Raw genomic sequence first — 26,804 nt, 5'->3', positions numbered from 1 at the left:
TAACTTTATTTCCATTTCATATAATAATCCAAATCACAAACCTTTCACAACAATCCATATAACATGCTATCACATGAAACCTCAAAGCATTCATTCAAGAACATCACCATCAATCCAAACACTTCACCAAAACTCACAAACTAATACTCAAGCTCACAAAAAACTAAAACATTGTACCAAAGATCATAGGAAAGCGAAAGCCTCAAAATGAACACCAAAAACCTGCACAAAGGACGCTCAGGTGCCCAGGAGGTGGCACTCAGCGCCTTGGGCATTAGAAACGGGCGCTCAATGCTAGTACCTCTGGAAACTGGCGCTCAACGCCTTGAAGTGGATGCCCAGGCATTATCAACAAACTCAAACCCTTTTTAGCTCATTTTGCACACTTTTCCCACAACTCTAAAAGGTTTATAGGACCTTTTAAACACTCGGGAAACATCTGAAAACTGATCCCTAACTCAAAAAGACTACTCGAGCCCAACTTCATACCTTAAACCATACCAAACTCAATTCTATATTTTCCAACACCTAATTTCTGCAACTAACAACTGGAACAAGTCATAAGAAACTCAATAATAGATTATAAACCCTCACCTTTAGCCCAAACCTTCTAGTCTACAATCTCACTATTTGAAACCCTTAAATTGTGCATAAAACCAGGCCACCACACCCTCATAACTCCTCTGCTACATAATAAACCCTATTTTACTAGTTTTAACGCTCCAACAAGTCTTAATTGAAAAAAACATCAACCCCAAACATCAGGCTTCTCTCTAAAGCCCCTCCTCTAGAAATTCCACTATCAAGACCCCAATTTAAGACTCAAAGACTAGCCAAGACTATTATCATTCACTCCCTTAAGTTTCAATAGTATTATCCAACCAATTATAACCTCAACTTCACCATTTCGAGCAATAAAAAAAGACACAATCAACAAACAACTTAAGCAAAGTTCTTTTAATATCATACAAAGCATTTTCTAAACAAACTCACACAATCATGCCATAATTACAACATAATTTCAACTAGATCAATCCATCAATTCACTTAATCATACCAACTCATATTATCAACATACTTAAAACTTAAAAACATGGTATTTAGCTTCCCTTACCTCTTAGAACTCCAACTAGCTATAGAACCCGACTTTTCTCCTTCATCTCAAAGAGACCAAACAACACCTACAAACCATGAAAACATGGTCAAAGTATACCATTAGAACCACTGATCAGTAGAGAATCTAAGAGGAATCTCAAATCAAACATGCGACAGAGAAAAACCCTACATGCATACAAAAACATGAAACCAGAGAAAAAAAGTAGAAAACTAACTTACTCTTTTTAAGAAACTGATTAGTCAGACTTGAAGACCTCACCGCAAGGATCACACAAGCGGTCTCTAATCTTCAAATTTATGAACAGGGTGAAAGAACCCTTAAAGAGAAGGCATATGACTCTAGAAAAGTGGTTTCTAGAAAAATGGTGTTTTTTAAAAATAACGAAACTCATTTATAACCATCTGTTTTATATTAAAACATTTTAATATTAAAATAATACAATCTTATTATTTTTAACTCACTACCACTTCTAAAATATCATTTTCTAGGTCTTCACAGGTTTGGTTTTATGTCATGTTATCAAGTGTTTATTTCCAGTTCATATTGATAAATTATGTAGAAACTAAAACAATTGCATGCTCTTCTCTTTAAGGGTTTATAATTGAATCTTTGAAAAATCTTGAAAGGTTTATAATTGAAGAAAAAGTAGAAGATTCTTGCTGCATATGTCTTGAAGAACTTGCAATTAGGTCAAGAGCAATTTGCACACCTTACCCATGTTCTCATATCTTTCATCACCATTGCATCACAAAATGGCTCGACATCAATCACACTTGTTTTTTTGTGTAGTAGGAATATATAGTTTTTTTGTCGTAGGAATATATAGTTTTTCAATCTGCAATATCTGTACTTAGATTTTGTATTGTCAATTTCCAATCAATTTATTAAGTTTTAACATCTATTAATCTCATTACTTTAAAAAACACACAACAATGATGTTGTGCTATTGTTTTAGTATATTATAATGCAAATCTTGGTCACGAATCAACATTAATTCTATGTACAGTTTATGTAATAAGATTTATGACAGTTTCTAATATTTTCTAAAAAAAAATTTAGCGATAGTATATATGGATTGTTTTTAACTATCTTATAATAAAGGTTTAATACCTATTTTGGTCCCTCCTTTGGGAGGGTTTGTTCAAAGTGGTCCCTCCTTTTTTCAAAAGTTCACTTAAGTCCTACCTTTTGCAAAAACTGTTCAAAGTGGTCCTTTTCGCTAACGGCGTTAAGGTCATTAACGGCAGACGTGCCAGGTGTCTAACATCTGCTGATTTGGCATTGTTAATTGTTTTTAAAAAAATATATAATGATGACGTGAAAATGTATATAATTAGGGTTGGGAATTAATTCTGAGTATCCCTAATTACTCTCTCAACACACATTTGGGGTAATTAATTATGATTATCCCTAATTACTCTCAAATTGGGAATTTCCATTCTCAAAAATCAAATGCAGAAACCTTTCTTCTTCCTTGTGCCGCTACCCTCATGTGACCTGGGTCATTCTAAGGCTAAGTGTTTTACCAAGAGCATCGAGGTAATTAAAAACAATCCCTCTCCGTCTGTCGCTATGAATCATGAAAAAGAGAACCTTCTATCTAGGAGCAATTCTTCGGGATCCAAGATGGTGCCGAATGACGCAATGGGCAACCATGGATTCAAGGTTCGAGACCTTGGGAAAATTTTGCGTCTTGCTTGGGCCAAGAACAAGGTTACTTGGAAGAGTTTTGTTGTGCCAATACGAAAAATTGTTGTGGTCAGAGTGAATGGTTAGATAAACCAAGAATTCCAGAGGCACAGTTGCCCTCAGTTTCTAGAGGCCTTGATTTAAATGTTGTTTCAGTTCCAGATTCTCGGCCTCCATCTTATCATCACCGTGCCACCATTGCTTTTGCTTGTTCAAGCCACCGAACACAACAAAACCTCCTCCATGGCATCGGCAGAATTACCATCTTCATCACGCGAAACTCCTCGCGTCTCAACCTGAAACGCAGAAAACCAGAAACCAAACAAAACCCAGAAACGTGAAACCATCTCCTTCCTCGCATCCTCATTGTGAGAGCGAAACCCTAAACGCGACATTCTCCAATCTGCGAGCAGCGCCTAGGGAAGATTTCAAATCCCAATTGAAATCGTAAATTTGGATCACAAATTGGGAACTTAGGGGTTTGATTTTAGGGTTTTTGAAATTGTAAATTTTTCTTTTGGGATTTTTATTCTTGATTTTTCTGGTGTTGCGATTGGAGGGGTTGAGATTTTTCATTTTTCTATGGCGGCTGACGGTAATGGCCATGAGGGTAGCGGCACAAGGAAGAAGAAAGGTTCCTGCATTTGATTTTTGAGAATGGAAATTCCCAATTTGAGAGTAATTAGGGATAATCATAATTAATTACCCCAAATGTGTGTTGAGAGAGTAATTAGGGATAGTCAGAATTAATTCCCAACCCTAATTATATACATTTCCACATCATCATTATATATTTTTTAAAAAACAATTAACAATGCCAAATCAGCAGATGTTAGACACCTGGCACGTCTGCCGTTAATGACCTTAACGCCGTTAGCGAAAAGGACCACTTTGAACAGTTTTTACAAAAGGTAGGACTTAAGTGAACTTTTGAAAAAAGGAGGGATCACTTTGAACAAACCCTCCCAAAGGAGGGACCAAAATAGGTATTAAACCTATAATAAATTAGGGTTAAATATGTTTTTAGTCCCTATATATTGATGCGATTTTGGTTTTAGTCTATTTTCAAATTATGGTACAATTTAGTCCTTGAACTTTAGAAAACTCTGGTTTTAGTCCTTTTTACCGAATTTTTTTAACTTTATTTGTTGTTCCAAGCACGTTTCTCAGTTAACATTAAAGCAAAAATATGTCAAACAGTGTAAACAATCCAAATGCTTCTCAGTTAACATTAAAACAAAAATGTGTCAAACAGTGTAAACAATCCAAATGCTATAATGTAACATGTTTGAAACAACAAATGAAATTAAAAAAATTCGGTAAAAAGGACTAAAACCAGAGTTTTCTAAAGTTGAAAGACTAAATTGTACCATAATTTGAAAATTGACTAAAACCAAAATCGCATCAATATATAGGGACTAAAAACATATTTAACCCAATAAACTATCATCGCAAAACAATATTTTCACAATAAGAAGATTTTATGAAATGTTCGATTAAGAAATACAAAATCGTTTTAGAACCTTTTGGATTGCTGTTTCAGAAAGAAAAAAACATGGATTATGGAAGAGAAATGTTAAAAAAAATTTATAAATATTTTGTTGGTTTTAAACTTCCTATTTATCGGTCAAACATTCTGAAATGTATTTATAATTTATTTATTTATAACAAACAAATATTATGGAATGATGAATTAGAACAATTAAAGATCAATTCTAAAATATATATAATTTGGAAACATTATTTGAATTTTTCATTTATAAATATACTTTTCTATAATATCTCTACTGCGATCATAAATATTTCAATACTTTCTGAAAAAAAGTTATTTCAAAAAAATAAAATTTTTAAAATATGAATTTCAACCTGTATAATAAAGGAGTGGCTCAGAAGAACAAAACATTTTCATAAAAAATTGAGAAACATAATAAGTGAAATATAGTTGGTAACAATGCATATATCAAAATTTACAGTAATTATTAACTGATAAAATAAGTTTATGTTTAAATACAAATAAATAATACTATTTTTTAAATTACACTCTTCTCGTTTTAGAAAATTCAAATCTGTACAAAAATTACTTATAATTATTTTTATGACAAGAATATTAGTGTGAGGCATTTTTACACTTTTCTTTTAAACTCAAGAATCTTGTAAAAAAAATGAACATGATTCCATTTACTTATAAATTATTATTTAACTAATTATTAGGGAGATTATTTTGTCTGATGCTGAACACGCACGCCCTCCTTCTGGTGAAATACGACATCATTATCTGTCGTTTTACTGCAACTAAACGAAGAGTATGCATGTCGTTTTGCCTTTCCTTTGTTTTGAGAAGGTGTAGTTTCTTTATGGAACAACTCCCAAAGGAAGTGGGCAAATATTGAAGATAAGAATCAGTGACAGAGAGAAAACGAACGAGGTAAAATTCCCTAACTTTTGTTCTTCTTTCATTCCTCATATTACCTCTTGTAAATCATTTCCATCAACTGAAGCTTTTCTTTTCCAACTCTGGACTCAAATTTTTATTTTATTATTTTCCCCCCTTTGAAATTTTTCGTCTTTATTGTATAATTGATATGGGTTTTGGTCTTGGGTCCTGTTGCTATGCACTTTTTCTGATTTTTGATTTTCTAAAAAACAAATTTTAGGGTTTTTACCCAGTCATGGTAATTGTAGTCTCTGCATGTTTTCATTCAATACTATTGAGAACAATGTTATTGGACTTTATGTGTGAAATAGCATATTTGAGCTTCTGCTAGCATCCAATTACATCGTATGAGTATGCATCAATTCTTATTCTTTGTCACGTGGCAGATGCCAGAAGCCAAGTCACATATCATGATGTTGGACTGTCTCTGCTCCTAATAGAAATTATAGATTTTGGACTGTAAACTATAGTTGCGCTCAATCCAACAATTAATATCAGTTCTCATTGTTCTATTCACAATATTTGGACTTTTTCATGGAAAAATCAGTCTAAACATGTCGTGGGTTAAAAATTGGTTTCAGAGTGGTTGATAGGTTAAAGAATGATTTTGGGTGTAGACTGGTCCAAAAGCAGTTTGATCTGCTAATTGAATCATATTATTGGTTTGCAATGGTTTAACACTGATAGATACCCATTAGTTAATTAGCTATATTAGTAATTAGTAAGCTGAGCAACACAAGTTTTATGTTGAAACCAAGGGGAATGAGCTTGCAGTTAATGCAGTTAATTAAATAACTTAATCTTAAATGTGTTGCCATAAAATTTTTTAGTAACGAATTTTGGAAATGACAATAGTCACCCCTTTGCAGTAATTGAAATGCATGCGTTTTGACAGTTTGGGATTCTTATTCTCCAAAGCTGAAATCAATGATCTAAGTACTGTTTAATTTTTTTCTTCCTTTTGGAACATATTATCTACTGCCAAAGGCTTGAGGTTGAACCAATGGATTGTTCAGCTGCAAGAAAGACTCAAAAGGCTGACCGAGAAAAGTTAAGGAGGGATCGACTCAATGAGCAGTTTGTAGAACTGGGTAACGTTTTAGGTAAATCAAGTTTCACCTTTTCACATTGGAAATTTAATTGATACTAGCATTTCTGTCGTACTGGTAAGGGAATTAACAAAAAGAAGTTCGGGTTACAATTGAAAATTACTGAATAATATGGGTGTTAAAAAAAATGAGTGAAACAGTATTACAAAAGCAGTATTTCCTCTGTCCGATGGCTACAAACTTCCTGAACATGCCTGATACTACTGTATACCCTCTTCGTTCCTTTAATTTTCACCTTCCTTTTCTGGTTCCAGCACCAACCTATTCGATGAAAAATAATGAAAAAGCGAGTATACTATTGAAAATGTTATATTTATTCTCTGCCTTTTATATTACTTAAAACCATTTTTGCTACTTTATCCTCCACCCTTTTTCTCCCCTACACCTGCCTGCCTATAGAAAGTAAGCTGTGTGAAGCTTAAAATTTCATGCTTTAGATTGATTTATTATTTGCATCGTGAACTATTTTGCAGAGCATTCATGCAGTATTTGTTTTATAATTATTACAGCAAGATTAGGTCTTTTGATTTTAGACTAAGGGCAATTGATGTTTTTGAATTATCATAACATTTTGAATGGATTGTTCTGGTTTTCCTTTCCTTGACTGGTGTACTTTTGTGCCCTTAAAGTACTTTAATACTGCAGCTGTCAGGTTTTCTTTTGGAAAAGGGATTTTTCCTTTTATTTTCGCATTTGTATGATTTAATTTAGCTTTTTTAATTAACCTGATTATAGTTTTGATTATTTTAAACCACATTAACCATGCAGCAGAGGTTAACAAGAGGATTTACAACTGCTGATATTTTGTCTCATATACCTGTTATTTCTTTGGAATGTATTCGTGTGTTTTCCATTTAATGTTAAAAGCTGATAAAACAATAAATCTCTTAAATCACTCTCTGCTGTGGAGATTCTGAAATGCAGACCCTGACAGGCCCAAAAATGACAAAGCAACCATTCTAAGTGATACAATTCAATTGCTGAAGGACCTTACTTCTCAAGTTAGTAAACTCAAAGAAGAATATGCTACACTAAATGAAGAATCTCGTGAGGTAATATTTTTATTTGATAAATTACCTGTCTTGATACTGTTGGGACTAATGAAAATAATTAAGATATCATTCCATTTTTAGTTGACTCAGGAGAAGAATGATCTCAGAGAAGAAAAGGCTTCTCTTAAATCGGATATTGACAACTTGAATAATCAGTATCAGCAGCAGCTCAGGACTATATTTCCATGGACTGCAATGGATCATTCAGTTGTAATGGCTCCACCGTCATATCCCTTTCCAATGCCAGTGGCAGTACCTCCTGGTTCAATCCCCATGCAGCCATTCCCCTACTTTACTAATCAACATCCTGCAGTCATCTCTAATCCCCATTCAACTTTTGTTCCTTATTTAGCCCCCAATACCATTGTTGAACAACAATCCACCCACTACGTTTCACCTCCACTTCATCCAGGCTGTCGGTCCAATGTGTCTGAAAAACCAGAGTCCAAAAGCAAATCATCCAGGGAGAGCAAGGCCGAAAAGAACGAGGATTCTAATGATGTCACTACAGACCTTCAGTTGAAGACTCCTGGGTCTTCTGCAGATCAGGTTAGTGTTGTTTGCTAAGGAAACTTTGCAACTGATAAATAGCTGTGATCATGGTTCTAAATTGCAGTTGCAAATCCAATCATGGTTGCAGTGCAATGGCGATTGCATCCACCACATCAAGAAATTATTTTATGAATACACCAGAAGTAAAATATAATGGTTTTGCAATTACTCTAATTATTGATACGTCTTCTTGCACTCTCCCAACATGCCACACTGCAATACCGATTCCATCAAATGATACCTAGAAGTTAGAATTGAATATTTGTTTTTTCTTGTGATAAAAATGAAATAGAACAATGTTTAAGGTTTTGTTGTGACTCCATTGCAACTATGTTGTGAACATATTGCGGCTCATTGTTTGATTGAAAATCAACCGCTCAGGGAGGCATTGCAATAGCAATACTGCAGACAGCAATTTATCATCGGATTCAGGTTTTGTTTGTGTACATGTTTTGCAGGATTTATCATCCGGACAAAGGAAATCTGGGAAGTTCTCAAGAAGGGAAAGCAGCTGCTGCTCGGAAGGGAATACATTAGGTAGGTGTTCTTCTTCTCATAGCGCTCAGGATAGCTCATCAAGCAGTGCAGTTGCAAGCAGAAAGGATAATGAATGAAAAAGTATGCAATTTAGTGAAGCTCTTGTGCATTTGAAGCCACAATGAAGATTTTCACCGTGCATCTGCTGCAACTCTGGAGGGTACAAGTCATTCGGTTCTTATCCCAAAATAAGTCACTTCTATTATCTCTTCCTGAGAAAGAATTTGGTCTGAGTAGGTTTTAAATGTTTAAGCATAAACTTTTCCTTCAGGGGGAAAACTTGAAATTTCAGCTGGACAACCTCCAAGTTGACCAGTGGGTTTATCTAACGTGTAAGTTTGTAAATTCTTTCACAGTGGTTAGAATTTCATGATTCGATACAATTCAAGAAGCCAACCATTTGTATCTTGCAATGAATTGCCAGTGGCTTTGAATTGCACAATGCTTAATTGATTAACTGATATCAATGCAATTTCATATAACTAGTACAAATCACTCGAGTCTGGAACTCATTATTTTCTTTTGGTAATTATCATAAATGAAGAGACGCTCACATTTCATCATTCCATCGTTTTGTTCATTCTTGTGAAGCCAGGGTGTGTTAACAGTTATTTTACTTGCTCGGGATTTCATTTGACTATTTCATTCCCTATTTTTATACTTGTAGAATCGAGATTTCACTCATAATATGAACCTTATTTGGCATGAACCTCACAACATCATGTGGCGTGGCTAAGGCAAAGTAAAAATGGAAGAGGAATTTGTTGGGAGGAAACCTTAAAGGCTAGAAGGAAATGTTTAAAATTGGGAGATGTTAGAAGGAAATGTTTAAAATTGGGAGATGTTGGAAGATTTTGAGAGAAATAAAGACTTGTTATATTGAATACTTCTAATCTTTTTAGGTTTAGTTACAAATTATACAATCATCCTCTATTTATGCTAGTGGCACCTTCTTAGTCAATGGTTAGGATCTTGTCACTACAACATTCATCTAAGGGTTATAATTCATTCTCTAGAATTTTTAAAAATATTCTTATAATTCTAAACTTATCTAGATATATCTTATGGATAAGCATTCCTAGATTTTATACATCATTCTAGAATCCTTCTAAATAAGATTTTTCTAGAATTCTATTTGGGCCTCTTCTAATCTATGCCTTTATAGGCCCAATATACAAAATCAATTTACATTTCAACACCCCCTCTTAAACTTGATTTTGTACTGCAAGCAAACTTCTCAACTTTATAAAGACTTCTTTCTTCAGCAGTTTGGTGAAGATATCTACTACCTGATTATGCGTCTTCACTTATTCCATTTGCACATCCTTGCTGCTGATGCATTCTCTAATGTAATGGTAACGGGGTGTGGATGTGCTTACTTCGATCATGGAAGACTGGGTGTTTTGCTAATGCTATTGCCGACTTGTTGTCTACGAAAATCTTTGTTGGCTCCACTTGTGACAAGCTTAACTCTTTCAATAGGTTGCGTAGCCAAAAAACATGGCAAACACATAAAGTTGCAGCTACATACTTTGCTTCACATGTAGACAAAGTGATAATAGGCTACCTCTTGGACATCCAAGTAAAGGCTGTGTCTCCCATGTAGAACACAAATCCACTTGTGCTCTTTCGTTCATCTATATCTCCACTTCAATCGTTGTCACTATATCCAACAAGCTTGTCATCATTAGAAATGGAGTAGTATATGCCAAAGCTTGTTGTACCTTTGATATATCGAAAAATCCTCTTCGTAGACTTGAAGTGAGTAATTGTTGGAGTTTCCATGTACCAACTCACGACTCCAATGGCATAGAGAATGTCTGGTTTTGTATAAGTTAAATAGTGCAAACTTCCAACAAGACTTTTATAGAGGGTTTAATCCATTTTTTCTTCCTCTTCATCCTTACTCAACTAGATGTCGCATTACATAGGAGTACCAACTAAATTAGCATTATCCATCTTGAACTTCTTGAGGAGGTCTTTGGCATAGCTTTCTTGAGTAATAAAAATTCCTTCATTTCCTTGTTTTACTTCAATTCTGAGATAATATGCCATAAGCCCATGTCAGTCATTTCAAATTCCATGGTCATATCCTTCTTGAATTCTTCAAACATGCTTGGATTGTTCCCTATAAAAATTAAGTCGTCGACATACAAGCATACAATCAAAATATCTTTACCTTGAGCTTTGATATAGAGTGCATGCTCATATGGACACTTGATGAAATTCGCTTCTTTGAAGCACTTGTCAATCCAAACATTCCAAGCTCTAGGGGCTTGTTTCAACCCATAAAGAGCCTTCTTTAATTTCAATACTTTATCTTCTTCTCCTTTAACTTCATATCCTTGTGATTGCTCAATCTAGACTTCTTCTTCTTCAAGAACTTCATTTAAGAAGGTGTATTTGACATTCATTTGATGTATCTTCCAATTATTCTAAGTTGCTAATGATATAATAAGTCTAACAGTTTCTAGTCGAGCAACTGGAGCAAATACCTTGTCATAGTCAATGCCAGCCCTTTGACTGTAGCCTTTCACCACCAATCATGCTTTGTATCTTTGAAATTCTCCTTTGGAGTCCTTCTTTGCTTTGTAGACCCACTTGGCACCGATTGCTTTGTGCCCTTTTAGAAGCGAGACTAGCTCCCAAGTATCATTCTTATTTGTTGCCTTGGTTTCTTCGTCCATTGCATTTCTCCAACTCTTCTTTTCAATTGCTTCTTGGAAGTTCATGGGCTCACAGTTTGCAAATAAACAAAATAAGGTAACATTGTCTAGATTTTTAGTTACCTCATAAATTTCTTGGAGACTTCGAAAACGTGGCATTCTTTCACTTGAGCTTTCATCATCTTGAAGGGTTGTATTTGGTGAAGTGGGTGGAGTAGCAGGTGCCTCTTGCGATTGTTGTTGTTGTTCCAAGTCATCTTCTTCAACGCATGGGAAGAAGGTATGGTCCTCATCATACACTACATTCCGACTGATGACTGCTTTCCTTGTATCTGGGTTGTAGAGTTTGTACCCTGTGGAGTTGGCGTTGTAGCTAATGAAGATGTATTTTTAACTTTTGTCATCAAGTTTACTTCATTTCTCGTCTGGTACATGCACATGAGTTATGCTTCCAAAGACTCTAAGATGAGAAATACATGACTTTCTTCCGCTTCATGCTTCTTGTGATGTTTTTCCACTAATGCTTCTTGTTGGAGAGCGATTGGTTAGATAGACTGCATATGCAACAACTTCAACCCAAAACTCCTTTGGAAGTCTCTTACTTTTAATCATGCTTCTTGCCATCTCCTTGCCATTTTCTTCTTTTCTTGAATCAACGTATTCCTTGAGGACTTGCTCCACGATTTCTTCCTTCTTCTTTTCTTTATAAGCTTGCAACGATCCACGAAGTTGCTCTATTGACATGGCCTCCAAGTCTTTGGTTTCTTTGGTAATGGTGACAATATGTTCGAACTTTGGATCTAATGATCTAAGAATTTTCTCCATAATTCTTACATCATTTAGCTTCTCACCATTTCTTTTTAGGTTACTAGTAATCGTTAAAACGCTTGAAAAGTAATCAGAGACTAGTTTTCCTTCCTTCATATGCAATACTTCAAACTCTCCTCTCAAAGTTTGAAGACGCACCTTTTTGACTTGATATGTTTCCTTGTAAGAGATGTTAAACTTCTCCTATGCTTCCTTGGCTGACTTGACTCTGGAAATCTTCTCAAAAGTATCCTCATCTAATCTTTGATAGATTAGACAAAGAGCTTTCTTGTCTCTCTTCCTTGAGTCTCTCAAGCTATCCTTTTGAGCTTGAGAAAGACTCTCTACATTCTTTGGCTCGATGTGACCCTTCTTGACCACCTCCCAGACATCATGTGCACCAAGGAGGTAATCATCCTCAAGTTCCAATTGTCATAGTTGCTTTTAGTGAGCATCAGAACTTGAAAGGAAACTCCGGTATTTGTCATTTCTATGAAGATCTTATGGCTCTTGATACCACTTTGTTGGGAGGAAACTTTAAAGGCTAGAAGGAAGTGTTTAAAATTAGGAGAGGTTGGAAGATTTTGCAAGAAGGAAATGCTTGTTTTATTGAATGCTTATAATTTTTTTTGGCTTAATTACAAATGATACAACCATCTCCTATTTATACCAGTAGCACCTCCTTAACCAATGGTTATGATCTTGCCACTACAACATCCACCTAAGGGCTATAATTCATTCTCTAGAACTTTCTAAAACATTTCTATAATTCTAAACTTATCTAGATACATCTTATGGATAAGCATCCCTAGATATTTTTATACATCATTCTAGAACCCTTCTAGATAGGATTTCTCTAGAATGTTAGAATTTATGATTCAGAGATTCACAATAAAGAGCGATAAACCACATGCATTAAATTCTTCAATTGCAACAGTTCAATCAAAACAATTCCCAATATTTCTATAATAATAATAATGAAGCGGAAGCGTACCTGAAGACATTGAGAACAATTAATGAACCTGAATTGACTCTTCTGATAAACTTGAAATTAGTCAATGATCTTCCCTCTGTAGAGCACCTTTAGTTCCCTCTAGATTTTCTCTTCTGATGGGGATAAAGAGAAAGAAACAAGAATCGTTGTGCTCACAGATGGGGACCATGACCCCTTAAATAACCTCTGGCGGTTAATATTCTGTAGATTCAATAATTACAATTTGGCCCCTTCAACAAATTATAATTATTGCTGGTCTCTACACAATATGCTTTTCATGACAAATATACCCTTAGCCATATTTAACTTAATTAGATCACTTTATAAAATTGGCTAATATAATATAATGACCCTAACACATTTAATAATTACTTATATATATATATACAAGTGACCCAAATTGCTAACATAGAATTCTATTTGGGCCTTTTCTAATCTTGGGCTTTATAGGCCCCATATACAAAATCAATTTACATTTCAACAGAATTGGAGTTGAGAACATTGAATTCACATCGACTAAAGATAAGGCTAATTTAAAGTATATAAATGGATGTAAACCTCACTTTATAAGTTGGTTTTGTGAGGTTGAGTTAGGTTTAAAATTCATTTCTTATCATGGTATCAGAGCTAGGTTAGAGTTTATCCTAGCGATATTTATTGGTTGTTGGATATATTGTTCCATCCATTATCGAGCCGCTCAAGATATATATATCTCGGCATGAGGGATGTGTTTGAAAGTCTCACATTGACTAGAGATAAGGTCAATTTAGAACATACAAGTGAGTGCATATCTCACTTTAGAAGTCGATTTTGTGAGATTGAGTTATATTAAAATTCACTTAACAGTTTGCCATGTGAGTGCCCTTGGGATGAACTAACCTGTCCTTCACCACAAACAATCTTAGAAAGACCCATAAAAAAGGCATTCTTTTCAAAACATTTTTGCATTATCGTAGACACCGATTAAGGAGGTCTTCTGCATTGATGCAGCAGGGAAGAACAATCTTGCAACTAGCGTTTTTCTTTTTTAAGAAAATCGGTTATTTTGATTTTGATATTAAGCTTCTGGTCCCTTTTTTAAGGAATTACCTAAAGGTCTAAGTTGTGTTTTGTATGCATGATTTTGTATTTGTCGTCTTCCAACCATTCACATCTAACAATTAAATTTGTCAATATTTTCGAAAAATAAAAAATTGTCACATCTAATTTATAAACGAATTCATAACAAACATAAAAAATAAAAAACTGTCGTTATCTATAACTTCAATTCATAACAAATAAAATTAAACAAAAGTTGTTGTTACTTATGATAATTTCAGTTTAAAACAATTTCAATTAATACAAAAGTTATCCTAGGCTATAATGTAAATTAAACTGAAGTCGTCACATATAGGCCGACTTCTACCCCCACTCACCACTTTGATTAATTTCATTATAGTTAATTAGATTAAATGCAATTATGTTAATCATGCACCTTTTACAAAAGTTGTCATCAGTTTTAATGGTCAAAATTGTCTCTGAACATGACGACTTCATAATAAAATTGTGTTTTATGGACACAACTTGTAATTTTTTAAAACTTAACCCAGATGTATAACTTTGAAATGAAATTCACCCAAGTTCTGTAAAATCATATTTTAATGGCTAAATAATCTAAAAACATAACCATAGGACATAATTGTTGGACTTCGCACACACTTAAAAACTAAATCAATATTCTATTCTCTCGGATTAAATAAACAAGGTCTCACATTTAAGAACCGAAATAGTTATAATCTTAATAAGAAGAAATATAGTTTGATACGGTGATAATTTGTTGTAATTTAATTTATTTTTTCTTATGTTCTTAATTTTTCCAGAAAAATATTTTGGGATATATGATTCTCACACACTAACATACATATAAACCTTGATCTATGGGAGATCTTATAAAAATGTGTTTTTCGATCTCTGGTCTTCAAATGTTTTTTTCTCAATCTATTCTTTTCTTCTCTAATACTTTCTTGATAGTTAATTTTAGGGTTAAATATGTTTTTAGTCCCTATATTTTGGGACGATTTTGATTTTAGTCTCTCTTTCAAATTAAGGTACAATTTAGTCTTTCAACTTTAGAAAACTCTGGTTTTAGTCATTTTTTATCAATTTTTTTAATTTTATTTGTTGTTTTAAGAACGTTTCATTATAGTATTTGGATTATTTACTTTGACACATTTTTGCTTCAATGTTAATTGAGAAACGCGTTTGAAACAACAAATAAAGTTAAAAAAATTTGGTAAAAAGGACTAAAAACAGAGTTTTATAAAGTTGAAGGACTAATTTGTACCTTAGTTTAAAAGAGGGACTAAAACCAAAATCGTCCCAAAATATGGAGACTAAAAACATATTTAACCCTTAATCTTATAACTAGAACCATAATCATTTTTATAAACCAACGTCCATCAAGTTTTTTGAGTTTGATCTTCTCTTTAACCAATATACTATCCAACACATGTTATGTTCTTATACCACATGTCAATTAATTAATTTATAGTTTTTTTGTTTTAAATTTATTTCAGAAAATTTAAGAGTTATCTTTCTCACTTATTAACATACATAAAATATAATAGAATATTAATACATAAGAGATCCAATAAAAATGCGTTCTTTAATGTTTGTTTTTCAAATTCATTTTTTCAATTTTTCTCTTTACCCTTTTTTTTTCTTCTCACTTTTTTTTATTTTCTTTTGAAAGAACCTTATAGCTAATAATAGCATAACCTTAATTTCTTTTATAAACTAATATCTATCAAGTTAACTTTTATTTTATCTTTATTTTATTTTGTTATAAAATAACCTTATAGCTAATAGCATAACCTTAATTCCTTGAATGTCCTTCTAAACAGTTTATATCAATGTTGATGTATAAAGGTAACACAAAATTTGACTAATCTTGTTAGGAAAGCCACAGAGAAAAGTAAAGTTTCACTTTTTCTTTTTGTTGTGAAAGTGCAGATTGATGAGAAGAAGTAAGTTAAAGATTCACTTGGAAAAGAAGTCCCCTTTTGAAGCCTTTGGGTGTGTAGAAATGTAGAAATGTAGAAATGATAATCCATTGTTCATCAAGAAAATAATCATGGCAAGCTAAACTTGCAGAACAAAAGGAAAAGATATTACTGAACAGATAAAAGTGACACTCAAAGAATATGTGCCAAAACCACTCAAATATATGCAGCAACAGAACCTCATCAACTCTTATATAAACCTTTGAGGACAACACACGAGTAGTGTGTACTTATGATGTTCTGCAGAGATCACTGACTGAGAAACAAACAAGAGAGTGAAAAATGGGGTGGTTTTCTCCCAAAAACACAAACACTATGCCCACTGTTTCCTCAACTTCTCCAAATTTTCATTTGGTTGTCATATTTGGCATTGTTTTCAGCTTGTTGTGGCTCTCAAATTACACAGTCATTTACTTGCAGTTTCTCCTCATGTTGTCTCCCATACTTGCAATACTCTTCTTCATTTCATGTTCTACTACCTATGGAAGGCTCAACTTTAGCTTCATGCGTTTCAAGAATGTTGCATCTCATGGAATTTAGCCATATATACTTGCGTGCCTTCTTTTCAATGTTCCTTTTTCTAGACATGATTAAGGATTGCTGTGTTATTACTGCACATTTTTTTAAGCTGCTGGAAATTTTTATATGAGAATGTTTTGCTAATGAATAGTAAAGAAAATACATATTTACGTGTTTTGTTAAGTTCGTATTACAATGTTCAAATGACATTGATTACTACATGAGAAAAAGTGAATCATATGAATAACTTGTATTAACCATGTATTAGTGTTCCTTTATTTTTAATTACATGTGAGACAAAGTTAGCAATGTTCATGCACGTTATTAACCACGTATCTTAGTCATTATATGGAGAAAAACAAGCAATTATTGTTCCATATGAAAGAACAGAATATGACTTCGAATGAAATGCAATTATTTTCATTCTTCAAAATGCAACCATTTCTTACTTCCCCTCCTGTTCTTGGTCGAACGTTATAACTATTATATTTTTTTTTTGTTTGGTTAGAAACTGAAATTGAATATAACTCAAAGATAAGAATAAAAACTGACACATTTTGAAGATGATAATCATATACAATTCATATTTTGAAGATCATAATTCATATAGAAGTAGTTCAAAAATAAATTGAGTTCAAGTTTTAAAATATAGATTTAAATTTTAATTATGCTCCTCAGAGATACACAGGTTGGTGGGTACACAGGTTGCTTCACTAACCCATTTAATTACAATTTTTTTAAATAAAAAAAATACAAACTTTCTATATTCAAATTTAAACAAATTTCACTCCCAGAAGTGATGTTAAACTGAAGACAATTCAAAATAATAATAAAAAGTATAATATAATCCAAATGTTATCCAAAAACAAACACAAAAAACTTGCTTGAAGAATTTCAGTGAAGAAGTAAGAGTGACAGCACCGCAAATGAGAGCAAGTTCCGTGAGAGTGATTTGTAAGAGCAGATGTTACTTTTTTTTTATGCACAATGGTTGAAGAGAGTATTTTATTTTTTAAGGTTTCATAAATAAAATAATAAATGAAAAAAATAAAATTAGGTAGGTGGGTTGGCGGGCCAACTTGACCCACTACGGGTTCAACCCGCATGAGCCGAATTTAAATGAGTCAGGTTGAAATTTGATCCGCATAAAAAAAATTCAATTGTTTCAAACCCAACCCGATCCGAACCCGTGGTAATTCAGATTGGCTCGCGAATTATGACTCATTTTGACGGTTCTAATGTTTACTACAATATAAAATAAATTAAAAAAAACAAAACATGTTTAAATAAATTATTAACTCACAAAATATAAGTTAGGTTGAACTAATTCATTTTTAGTTCAATCTTTAATAAATTAATCCGTATAGGTCAAGTTAATTTAGTTTAATACCTCTAATTATAAATAAGTATAGCTCAAGTTAACTCAGTTTAATACCTTTAATTATATAAATAAGTCTAACATATTTAAATAAATTATTATTAATATATTTTTACTCTTAATTTTAAAAGACCTTAAACATGTTCATTCATGCACCATCATCTATGAATTTAATAAGATAATCAAAGAATTGTTTTCAGATTGATGGCCAGAAAGTAATTAATTTCTTTTTAAGAGTTAATTCCCACAAAGCCCTCTAAAATTTATTGAACTAACATTTGTATCCCATTTTTATTTTTTTTTATGTTATACAAAAGTCTTCTAACTTGTTCAGGGATGCAGCTATTATGTTATACACCTCTTTCGTACCCCTGCAGTATGTCTTAACTTCGATTACTACCCACATCATCTTATTTTTTTTTATCAACTTTCTATTGTCAAAACTTTACTCTCATTCACGTTTGAAACTTTACACACCTTATGTACTTGTTCAATTTCGGTTCCTCTTTTCAGTTTTTTTTTTCTTTTTTTTCTTTTTTTTTTATGTTGTTCTTCTATTATGTTTTACATTAATTTTTATATTTTAAATATAGTAAAAATATTTTTAATATACTAACATCATTCATATATTTTGAAAGTTCAACATACAAACATCATACAAAAAAATAGTACAAAATCTCAACTTGTGTTTTCTCATTCGTTGCAGTTTCGTGGGCAATTGTCTCTTCAGATGTTTTTTGGTCAAATTCTTTGTTAAATTTATCCTACGTTGTGTCAATGGTGTGGATTTATAGAATTAATTTTTCATTTCTTTTTAACAATATTTTGTGAGACGTTCTTAGCCAATATTTTCACAAACTTTTCCAAAATATATATATATATATATATATATATATATATATATATATATATATATAACAAAAAAATGAAGTACACTTATTTAAAATTACCTTAAAATCCAAGTTTAAAAATTAAAAATTTAGTGAAATTATATACTACTATTTACAAATTAGATTATGTAGAAACTATTTTTAATTAGTGAATAACGCACTTTATATGTTTTCTTATCATTTTCTCCTAAAAGTTTGTATAGAGAAAATTATGTAAACATGCTCCAAAGTAATACTCAAAACAAATAAAAAATACAGAAAATACTATATAGTTAACCACATACGTTCTAAAAATGTTCAGTAAAATCTCAGCTGACCTCAACATCCCTCGGAAAAGATAGTCACATAAAGATCAATGACAGAAAATTGGATTTGGACCCCAAATAACTGTTGATGGGGCTTACGAGGTTTTCTTGGGTGGAGCCATGTTAAAAAGAAGTGAAACAACTGCTTTGACAGTACAAAGCTTGAGCACAGATAAGGTAACTAGATATAACAGCAAGCCTGCAAAGATGTAACCCTATGAGCCTGATTATTACTACAAATGATCAAATTAAGACACCAATTTGCACAATAAGAACAGCATAATTAGAATTTGAAAAGAAACTTGCCAATTTGAAAATGAGATAGATCATTCGCATCATACTTCCCTGCTCTCCAAAGTTTAGAATCCTGGATAGCCTACATAAGAGTTCCATGCAATGATAATTGCATTTAGAAAGAGAACAATTTCCTAACATATACTTGTGTAACAATGCACTTATGTGTGTATATGTAACTTTGTTACAAGTTAACACAATAAAATCTGTGATGTATAATACTTTCATAAATTGTACAGCCTATAAGCTGGTGCAATAATTTTACTACTTCTGTACTGCTTTGTAATATAAGTGCAAGTTTTAAGCCATATATCTTTTGCGGTATCGTTGGAAGCAAAAGATGTAATTCAAAACGGCAACAAAAAACAATTAAACAAAGAAATTTCATATAAAAGTAAGGTTCAAACACTTGCTATGTCTCTCGAGGAGAAAGAGGCCTAGACAGAAAAAAAAAAAATATCGAGAGGACAGAGGAACGACCCAACAAAAGCAAGAAAAAATAGAAACTTACCAAATAAATTCAAAGTAGACACCAAAGCACATAAGATTACTCAGTGTTGACCCTCAACAGTCCAAATTTATAAATGTAAGTACCAGTAACTTTCTGTTAGAAGGAAACTTTTACCAAGACTGTGTTTGTTTCAAGTCTTACAAAATTATTCCCAGAAATGATAGTGGGATGTAACATTTTCATATTTGGTAAAAGTTATAAAAATTAGTTCGAAACATTAATCATTCCCACGAATCTATATCACACACGCTTTCCGTTTTTTCTTATCCCCATGTAGAATGTAAATTATTTTCTAAAATAACTTCCCGGTGTCACTTTATCATACCTTTTTTTAATTAGAATAAAATTAAAAATATCCCAACTAATCACACATACTTACAAAATATCTTTGATGGGAATCATATTCCCAGTAAAAGTAATCGCAGGAATATAATTAAATACGTGAAATTCTGGTTGAACATGACTGGTTTGAATCCCCATGCAATGATGATGACTAATATTAACAAGAATAAGAATTATTACCAAAAAACAAGAACCACTCAGAATTGACATTAGTTCCTGCCTTCAAGAACAAATTAGAATTTAGTTTCAACTAAGATGTTTACTTCTTAGTTGGCATGTTTCTTTCTTCATAGTTAATGAAGTTTTTGTTAAAAAATCGCTGGTGAAACACTAAAATATTTACCTTCAGCAGCAGATGTTTCTTTGCAAGAGAAGCAATCAAGAGAAGCATTGCAATGGAGGATACGATAGCATAAAATCTCAATAAACCAGGTCGACTGCGTCTTCTGCCTGTCACAAAATTTAGAGATTGCTTACTTAAAAGGTTCAGATAAAAAGCTCGATATGATACAAAGGAAAAAAAAAATAACTCTGGCTTTAGCCATATACAAACCTATATTCCCAATGATTAGTGAAACAACACTAATAAAAACAGACGAATAGGCCACTGTGTTTGGAGTATCTGCTTCTATTCCTGGAAAATATGCAAATATTGCTCCTATTAATAGCAACGCAGCCTGCAGGGAACAATTTCAAATTTTAACATATATTAGACAAAACCAAAAGATGTCAACAATTAGAGAATACAGATTCTCCAGGAATAGATAGAGTCAGCATGTGCAATCAGAAACAACAGTTTGACATGGCTATGAACTAGGATTTAGAAAGTCGAGAATGAGGTATAGAACTTCTGGCTCACAAGCATTACAATTTAATAACATGAATCCTTTACTCAATATAAAAACAATCATTATAAACTGTGTAGTTTGAATAGCCACCCAAAAATAGTTCAACCACATTAGTGCATGAGTACACATAAAAGTTAATAAATGTTTTTCAGTAATAAAAGCATACGCCCATATTCAAGTTAATAAAATTGCTTTGATAATTTTGTCAAGTGTAATCCAGTGTAGGAAAATATGCATGTCCTGTAGAGCTGTACCTCAAGAATCAAAGCAAGGCCAACTTTTTTAAATGTTTTCTTTTAAAAGGAAAGAACATAATCAATTAGTAGAGAACTGCATATCCAGAAATTTCATTAAGAAAGCCTTCTATCTAAAGATCTCATGCAACATCATGTTACCCAGGCAAGAAACCCGTTATATTGAGCTGCCATACCCACATCCCTTTTCCCAATTGTATCAAACAAATACCCAAAATCACCATAAGCCACAAGTATAAAAGGATGTACAAAATCATTGGAAACTCAAAAGTCTTAACATGAAGTAACAATTGAACACTCAAAATTTTCCTCTGCTGTTAAGTTTTGGATCAGAACAGATTCTGAGCTGAGATAGTCTCAACAGAATCTTGAAGGGCCAACACAGGATATATATCAAATTGATTATTGAGGCTGTGGCCTGGCAGTTTGATTCCCTGGTACTGGTCGGGGTGGTTATGCAGGTGGTTTCTCGGATGGTTTGGTGCATTAGTGACTGTTGGTGGAAAGTTTTGATAGATATAGTCTGGGGGCTTTAGTGGGTAATTCTATTTTTATAGAATAATTAATTTGTTAATTTTATAAATCATGACCATTCTCCAAAATAGCATAAAAGGAATTCGAACTAAATCAGAGTTGTTACTCAGTTAAACTAAATACACTAAAACTGGTCAAATATATTTCATTTAAAAATCTACAATCAATAACCATGAAAAAAGTTCTCACAGAACATACAATGCCATTGATACAGAAAGCCAATAACCATAACGGAAAAAAATAAATAAAACCCTAGATACCTCGGTTATAAAGTGCAGAGAGAGGCGTTTCTTCCCCTTTGCAACTAGTTGATACCCTAAATGATATAACATCAAAACAAAAACCAATGAGAATATTAACAAAATAAGATATAGCTAAAAGCTAAGCCCTAGAATAAATTAACTGCAACTGTATTAAAAATATGTATATCATAAATTAATAAAAGAAAATACAGAGAGATTAAGGAAAAGATGAAGCTAACTTGAATCAACAACCATCCGGAAGGAGTAATCAGAGCCATCAGTTCCAGAGGGCCTTCCAGAAGCCAATTTTCTATTCTGCATCTTTGTTTTCACACCTTGTATTGCAGATCACCCCACTTCCTTATCAAGCTGCTCCAATTCTAACTGCAAGAAAATTAGAGAATTTGTTAGGAATGTGAGGAAGGCACAGTTGATTCCTATAATTAGAATATTAGTTTAGTATGTCAGAGGGCCCGAGTTAGTGACAAATAGTTAGGTGAAGTTAAGGGTGGGGGATCCATTAATATCCAATAATATTTGTATATTGAATACTAGCTCTTTGTAAAAGGAAAATCCTCACAAGAGAGATAACCGTGTACTGTTTTCAATACTTAAATATAATTGTTCAACTTCATTGTTTATTTTGATCAATTTCTCTCTATTTATTCCCAAGTTCGTAACAGAAGTATTAAAAACAATGGATCCGCATATAAAGAGTAAACTAAAACCAATATGAACTTAAAGTGAAACGCTGCTGGGGCCAGCCCCTGTCCATGATTTAAAACACTATCATAGCTAAAATATATGTCAAGGCCAACTATAATTTCAAGCAATATCCAAACATCAAATCTTGTGATGCTCATAAAAATAATCGGGGTAACATCTTCCAAGACTATTCATTTTATCCCTGTATTGTGTTAATAATGTGATATATCAGAATGACACAAAACCGATTGTCCGCAGCTCAAGATAGAAATCAACATTTTGCTTTCTAGTCATGGTATGATAGATCATGTCTGATTTAGAGGCAAACCTTGCAGCAACAATCCTAATGTATATTGGCTTATCTGTTAATTTATAATAAAGATTTGGTCACATTGCAATGCCATGTTATTTTTAAATTGTTCTCAACTCTTGTTAGCTTTGCAGCATAAGTTCTGTTGGAGCAGGTTATGAATGGTATAACCATCAATGACACTTAAATTCTTCAATTGATTCCGAGCAGATCTACTAAAACTTGGCAAACCACAAGTGCGGAAGAGACAGGAAGAATGGCCTTAAAGATGACTTCAAGGTAGGCAAGGAGTTCAATTTCAACGGACTGTCAATGTCTAGACCTCTATGCAACCCGACCAGCTGATATCCATGGGCCAAAGCAAATGTTTCACAAATGGAGGAGCTTATGCAAAATAAACCTTTCCCGGCTCCTTAAATCTTCAATTGCATGAGATTACTCCAATTCAAAATAATTTGATTTTCACTGCATGTCAAGCTTGTTTAAAATGGCCATCCAAAAACCTTGCATCAAATAATGTTTAGTTTAGATTTTTTAACCACTATTCACTTTTCCAAACTTTCTTCAAGAAAAGTTGGGTTCGACAACCCATTAGTAGAATTTTATAAACATTAGCACAAATCATTGTACTACATAACTACTTCATATTAAAAATAATGATGTATGATTGGTTATGTATTCTAGGTATGTTTTGTAGAGAATATTTACACAAGAAACGTGTGTTTTTGTTATTTTTCTGCAAAAGTGTTAGTGTCACACAATTAGCTATCAATTTGATACACCTTAAAAGGCAAACTTTGAATTGTGTGCATAAATCAGTTAATTTCCATACCATCAACACAAATCACATGATTCAACAATTGATATTCAGACACCTGAAACTTCAGACTTATTTATAATTTTATTAATGGTAAAATGTAAAATAGTGTACTCAAACACCCACTTTTCTCAGATAGCTAGTGTCATGGATGGATCAACAACCAAATATCCTCCTTCACATTTATGAGAACTGTTTACTGTCTCCATCAATAATGCATGCCCATGAAACTCATCTTAACTCAATTTTCACCTTTCAAATAATCATTTGCATTCTTTCTCCCTTTGAAAAGTTAACCAAAGATTCTTTGAGAAAAATGAAAATAGGCCCTAGGCTGAGCCCAGATAAAAAAAGTCATTGCGCTAAATCACTCGTGATGTCACCAAAGCAACTACAACACATTAGTGAGTGACAAACAAGAGAAACCCCTACTTTAAAAGAAAAAAAAAAACAAATCAGATAAAAGGAATAATCAAAGAGGGTGCATTAGTGTAATAGTGTTCCTTTCCGTTCAACAGATTATTTGGCTTCTCAGGTTTTATAAAGTAGTTAACAAAAGAGAGTAAAATTGAAAGAAAAAACTATGGTTGAAATGTGTGATTCATATCAGTGATATAGAGTTTGAAACAAGTAATGCACGTTCATAGAATTCAAAGCCCCTTATGACTCATTAGATGATATGAACCTTCGCTTACTAAACCATATTCTTCAAACAATTAATGCACACTCACACAATTCTAAGAACTAAGTACAAAAATAGCAAAAGAAAGCTGTCATTCTTGAATAACATTCTCTACAAAACTTATCAAGATTATGTTCATAAGCAAGGTATACATTACCATTTTTAATATAAAATAACTATCTAATACATTGACTCATACGACTGTTTATAGAAATGATAATATGCAATTTGTTCATCAACTTACCCAGCTAAGTGTATCTCTACACACTGGTATCTCTAGATGACTGAAAATATCATAAGCAGCTCAAAACTGAATATCATTGGCCTCTGTAGAAGACTTTGGATAGCCACTATACTCAAGTTTGACATGCAAAGAAGAACAAACCATCTTGAACTTGAGCCTGAGGCTATCCATGATCTCTTGCACTTGTACATTTTCCGGATCCATGAGAGGGTATTTCTCAATCAACTCCTCCATCTGGCTAATAATTGTTTTGGCTCGTGGAGAGAAACAAGTCGGATCAAGCCGAAGTGCCGAAGTCCATATGTCAACACAACCCCTATAGAAACCAAGCTCCTCTCCAATCTCAAAACCAACCTTGAGGCCAACCTGTCTGGCTTCTTCCTTGCCAGCGACAAGGCCGTGACTGTGGCCTTCATCGTAGCCTTCCTTGTAATGGGTGTCCTCCAAGTTCAACGAAGAATCAAACAAGTCATCCATGGTCTGCCCCAACAAAACAAATGCTACAAAACTGACAAGGAGTTGAGACCAAACTAAAGATAGTATAGCAACAAGACCAAAACCATTCCCAATTACGAATTTCAATCGTGTTGAAAGCCACAATGAAGGAGGCACTTGAATAATCAATGAATGATGCACGAAAGAAACAACATGGATCACAATGAGAAGAGGAAAAATAGGACAAAACATAAAGTCAACAACATTAACAGAAATTATTGGGAAAAAGTCTACATCGTAATTGCTCATAAATCATGCCCAAATGCCAAAAACATGAGAAACACTGCAACACAAATAGAAAAAACAGTGAAACTTCTGATTCCGGTGGATGTTAATATAATTACTGATTCAAACTTCATTTTCCATTGATTCTTCCGTACAAAGAGAATAGTTCCTTTGAACAGCAAAAGGAAGCGCTATGTAACAGAAGAAAACTTGTAAAACTACCTGCTGGTGATTGCTGCTCTGCAGATTCCACTGGCTGAAGAGAGAAGAAATGAGAACTAGGGTTTGGTTTGGGCAAGATCAAATTATGTTCAGTTATTATGCCACATTAAATTTTAACAGTCAAATTTCTCAATCTTTTTTTTCTCTTTAATTTTAGTACAGTTTTAGAAAAATCAGGTGAAAAAATTTCATTTATATATATAAATATATATATAGGGGTTTGTTAATACGCGTACGCCTGTTTTTCCGTTGGTACGTTTTAACACTGTATACCGGATTATAGTAGACAAAAATACCTTCATTTATTATGGATTCTGTATACCGGATTATAGTAGACAAAAATACCTTCATTTATTATGGATTCTAAGTTTTAAGGTCAAGGATATTTAAATAATTTTCATTCTCAAAACTAAAAAAAAAAAAAGAAACCCNCANACCCTTACTCACCTCCCTCATTCCTCTCAACCCTTTATCTTTCCTCTATCTCACTTCAACATTTTCTCTATCATCCCTATTGCCTCAATTGAAAAAAAAAAAAAATCAGAAACTTTTGCCTAACCCTTGTCCTTTTCCCTTTACATAAAGTGTTTCTTTTTCATTTCTCTATTGGTATGGAATACATGATGTAAGATTACAACCTAGAATTGCTCTTTTATACCTATTTCTTTAATTTTTTTATGTCCCTTTTTTATCACTGAATCAACTTCTACAGATTTGGAAAGAGTAACCTAAAATATGACAAAGTTTTTATTCATTTTACACATTAATAAATATAAAATGATTATAAAAGAGTAAACTTTTTCAATTTTTAAAAAATATCTCTGATTCAAATTACCACCACCATCTTCAATTAAGTTGAGATAAAAAAAAATGCTGGAGTGATGACAGAGAAAATGTTGAGATGAGAGAGAAAATATCTCTGATGACAAAGGGTTTCTGATTTTTTTTTTCAATTGGGCAACAGTAGGGATGACAGAGAAAATGTTGGA

The 26,804-nt window shown here is 32.9% G+C and overlaps 3 protein-coding genes across 5 annotated transcripts; 1 reads left to right on the top strand and 2 right to left on the bottom strand.

The window, feature by feature from the left end:
- The first annotated feature begins 5,124 nt into the window (after positions 1–5,124).
- Positions 5,125–9,053, top strand: LOC106779544 (transcription factor bHLH121). The gene is made up of 5 exons (XM_014667664.2): positions 5,125–5,231; positions 6,228–6,343; positions 7,274–7,401; positions 7,483–7,950; positions 8,412–9,053. The coding sequence occupies exons 2-5, from the start codon at positions 6,244–6,246 to the stop codon at positions 8,565–8,567; spliced, it is 852 nt and encodes a 283-aa protein (XP_014523150.1). The 5' UTR covers positions 5,125–5,231; positions 6,228–6,243; the 3' UTR covers positions 8,568–9,053.
- A 9,932-nt stretch (positions 9,054–18,985) lies between these two features.
- Positions 18,986–25,013, bottom strand: LOC106779537. Its single transcript, XM_014667657.2, has 7 exons — positions 24,874–25,013; positions 22,355–22,499; positions 22,134–22,189; positions 20,791–20,914; positions 20,581–20,687; positions 19,397–19,466; positions 18,986–19,289 (listed from the first exon to the last, which is right to left on the bottom strand). The coding sequence occupies exons 2-7, from the start codon at positions 22,434–22,436 to the stop codon at positions 19,186–19,188; spliced, it is 543 nt and encodes a 180-aa protein (XP_014523143.1). The 5' UTR covers positions 22,437–22,499; positions 24,874–25,013; the 3' UTR covers positions 18,986–19,185.
- LOC106779541 (oral cancer-overexpressed protein 1-like) lies at positions 24,705–25,939 on the bottom strand. 3 transcript variants are annotated; one of them, XM_022776610.1, is made up of 2 exons: positions 25,816–25,939; positions 24,705–25,381 (listed from the first exon to the last, which is right to left on the bottom strand). In XM_022776610.1, exon 2 carries the CDS (start codon positions 25,348–25,350, stop codon positions 24,934–24,936), a length of 417 nt encoding a protein of 138 aa, XP_022632331.1. In that variant the 5' UTR covers positions 25,351–25,381; positions 25,816–25,939; the 3' UTR covers positions 24,705–24,933. The 3 variants fall into 3 exon arrangements, with proteins under 3 accessions (XP_022632331.1, XP_022632332.1, XP_014523146.1); XM_022776611.1 differs by having other exon boundaries at positions 24,705–25,373; positions 25,816–25,936; XM_014667660.2 differs by having other exon boundaries at positions 24,705–25,353; positions 25,816–25,917.
- Positions 25,940–26,804: the final 865 nt, after the last annotated feature.

Source organism: Vigna radiata, unplaced genomic scaffold, assembly GCF_000741045.1.
Source record: "Vigna radiata var. radiata cultivar VC1973A unplaced genomic scaffold, Vradiata_ver6 scaffold_367, whole genome shotgun sequence".
NCBI lineage: Eukaryota > Viridiplantae > Streptophyta > Magnoliopsida > Fabales > Fabaceae > Vigna > Vigna radiata.
The sequence above is the reverse complement of the archived record's forward strand: the minus strand, read 5'-3'. Positions and strand labels throughout refer to the sequence as shown.

Excerpts from the sequence above, each read along its gene's own strand:
- LOC106779544 (XM_014667664.2), top strand. The coding sequence starts at position 6,244 with ATGGATTGTTCAGCTGCAAGAAAGACTCAAAAGGCTGACCGAGAAAAG. Across the intron at positions 6,344-7,273 it reads AGAACTGGGTAACGTTTTAG|ACCCTGACAGGCCCAAAAAT; the intron begins GTAAATCAAGTT and ends TCTGAAATGCAG. Across the intron at positions 7,402-7,482 it reads TAAATGAAGAATCTCGTGAG|TTGACTCAGGAGAAGAATGA; the intron begins GTAATATTTTTA and ends TTCCATTTTTAG.
- LOC106779537 (XM_014667657.2), bottom strand. The coding sequence starts at position 22,436 with ATGCAGAATAGAAAATTGGCTTCTGGAAGGCCCTCTGGAACTGATGGC. Across the intron at positions 20,915-22,133 it reads CTCTGCACTTTATAACCGAG|GCTGCGTTGCTATTAATAGG; the intron begins GTATCTAGGGTT and ends TGTTCCCTGCAG. Across the intron at positions 19,290-19,396 it reads TCTATCTCATTTTCAAATTG|GCTTGCTGTTATATCTAGTT; the intron begins GCAAGTTTCTTT and ends ACATCTTTGCAG.
- LOC106779541 (XM_022776610.1), bottom strand. The coding sequence starts at position 25,350 with ATGGATGACTTGTTTGATTCTTCGTTGAACTTGGAGGACACCCATTAC.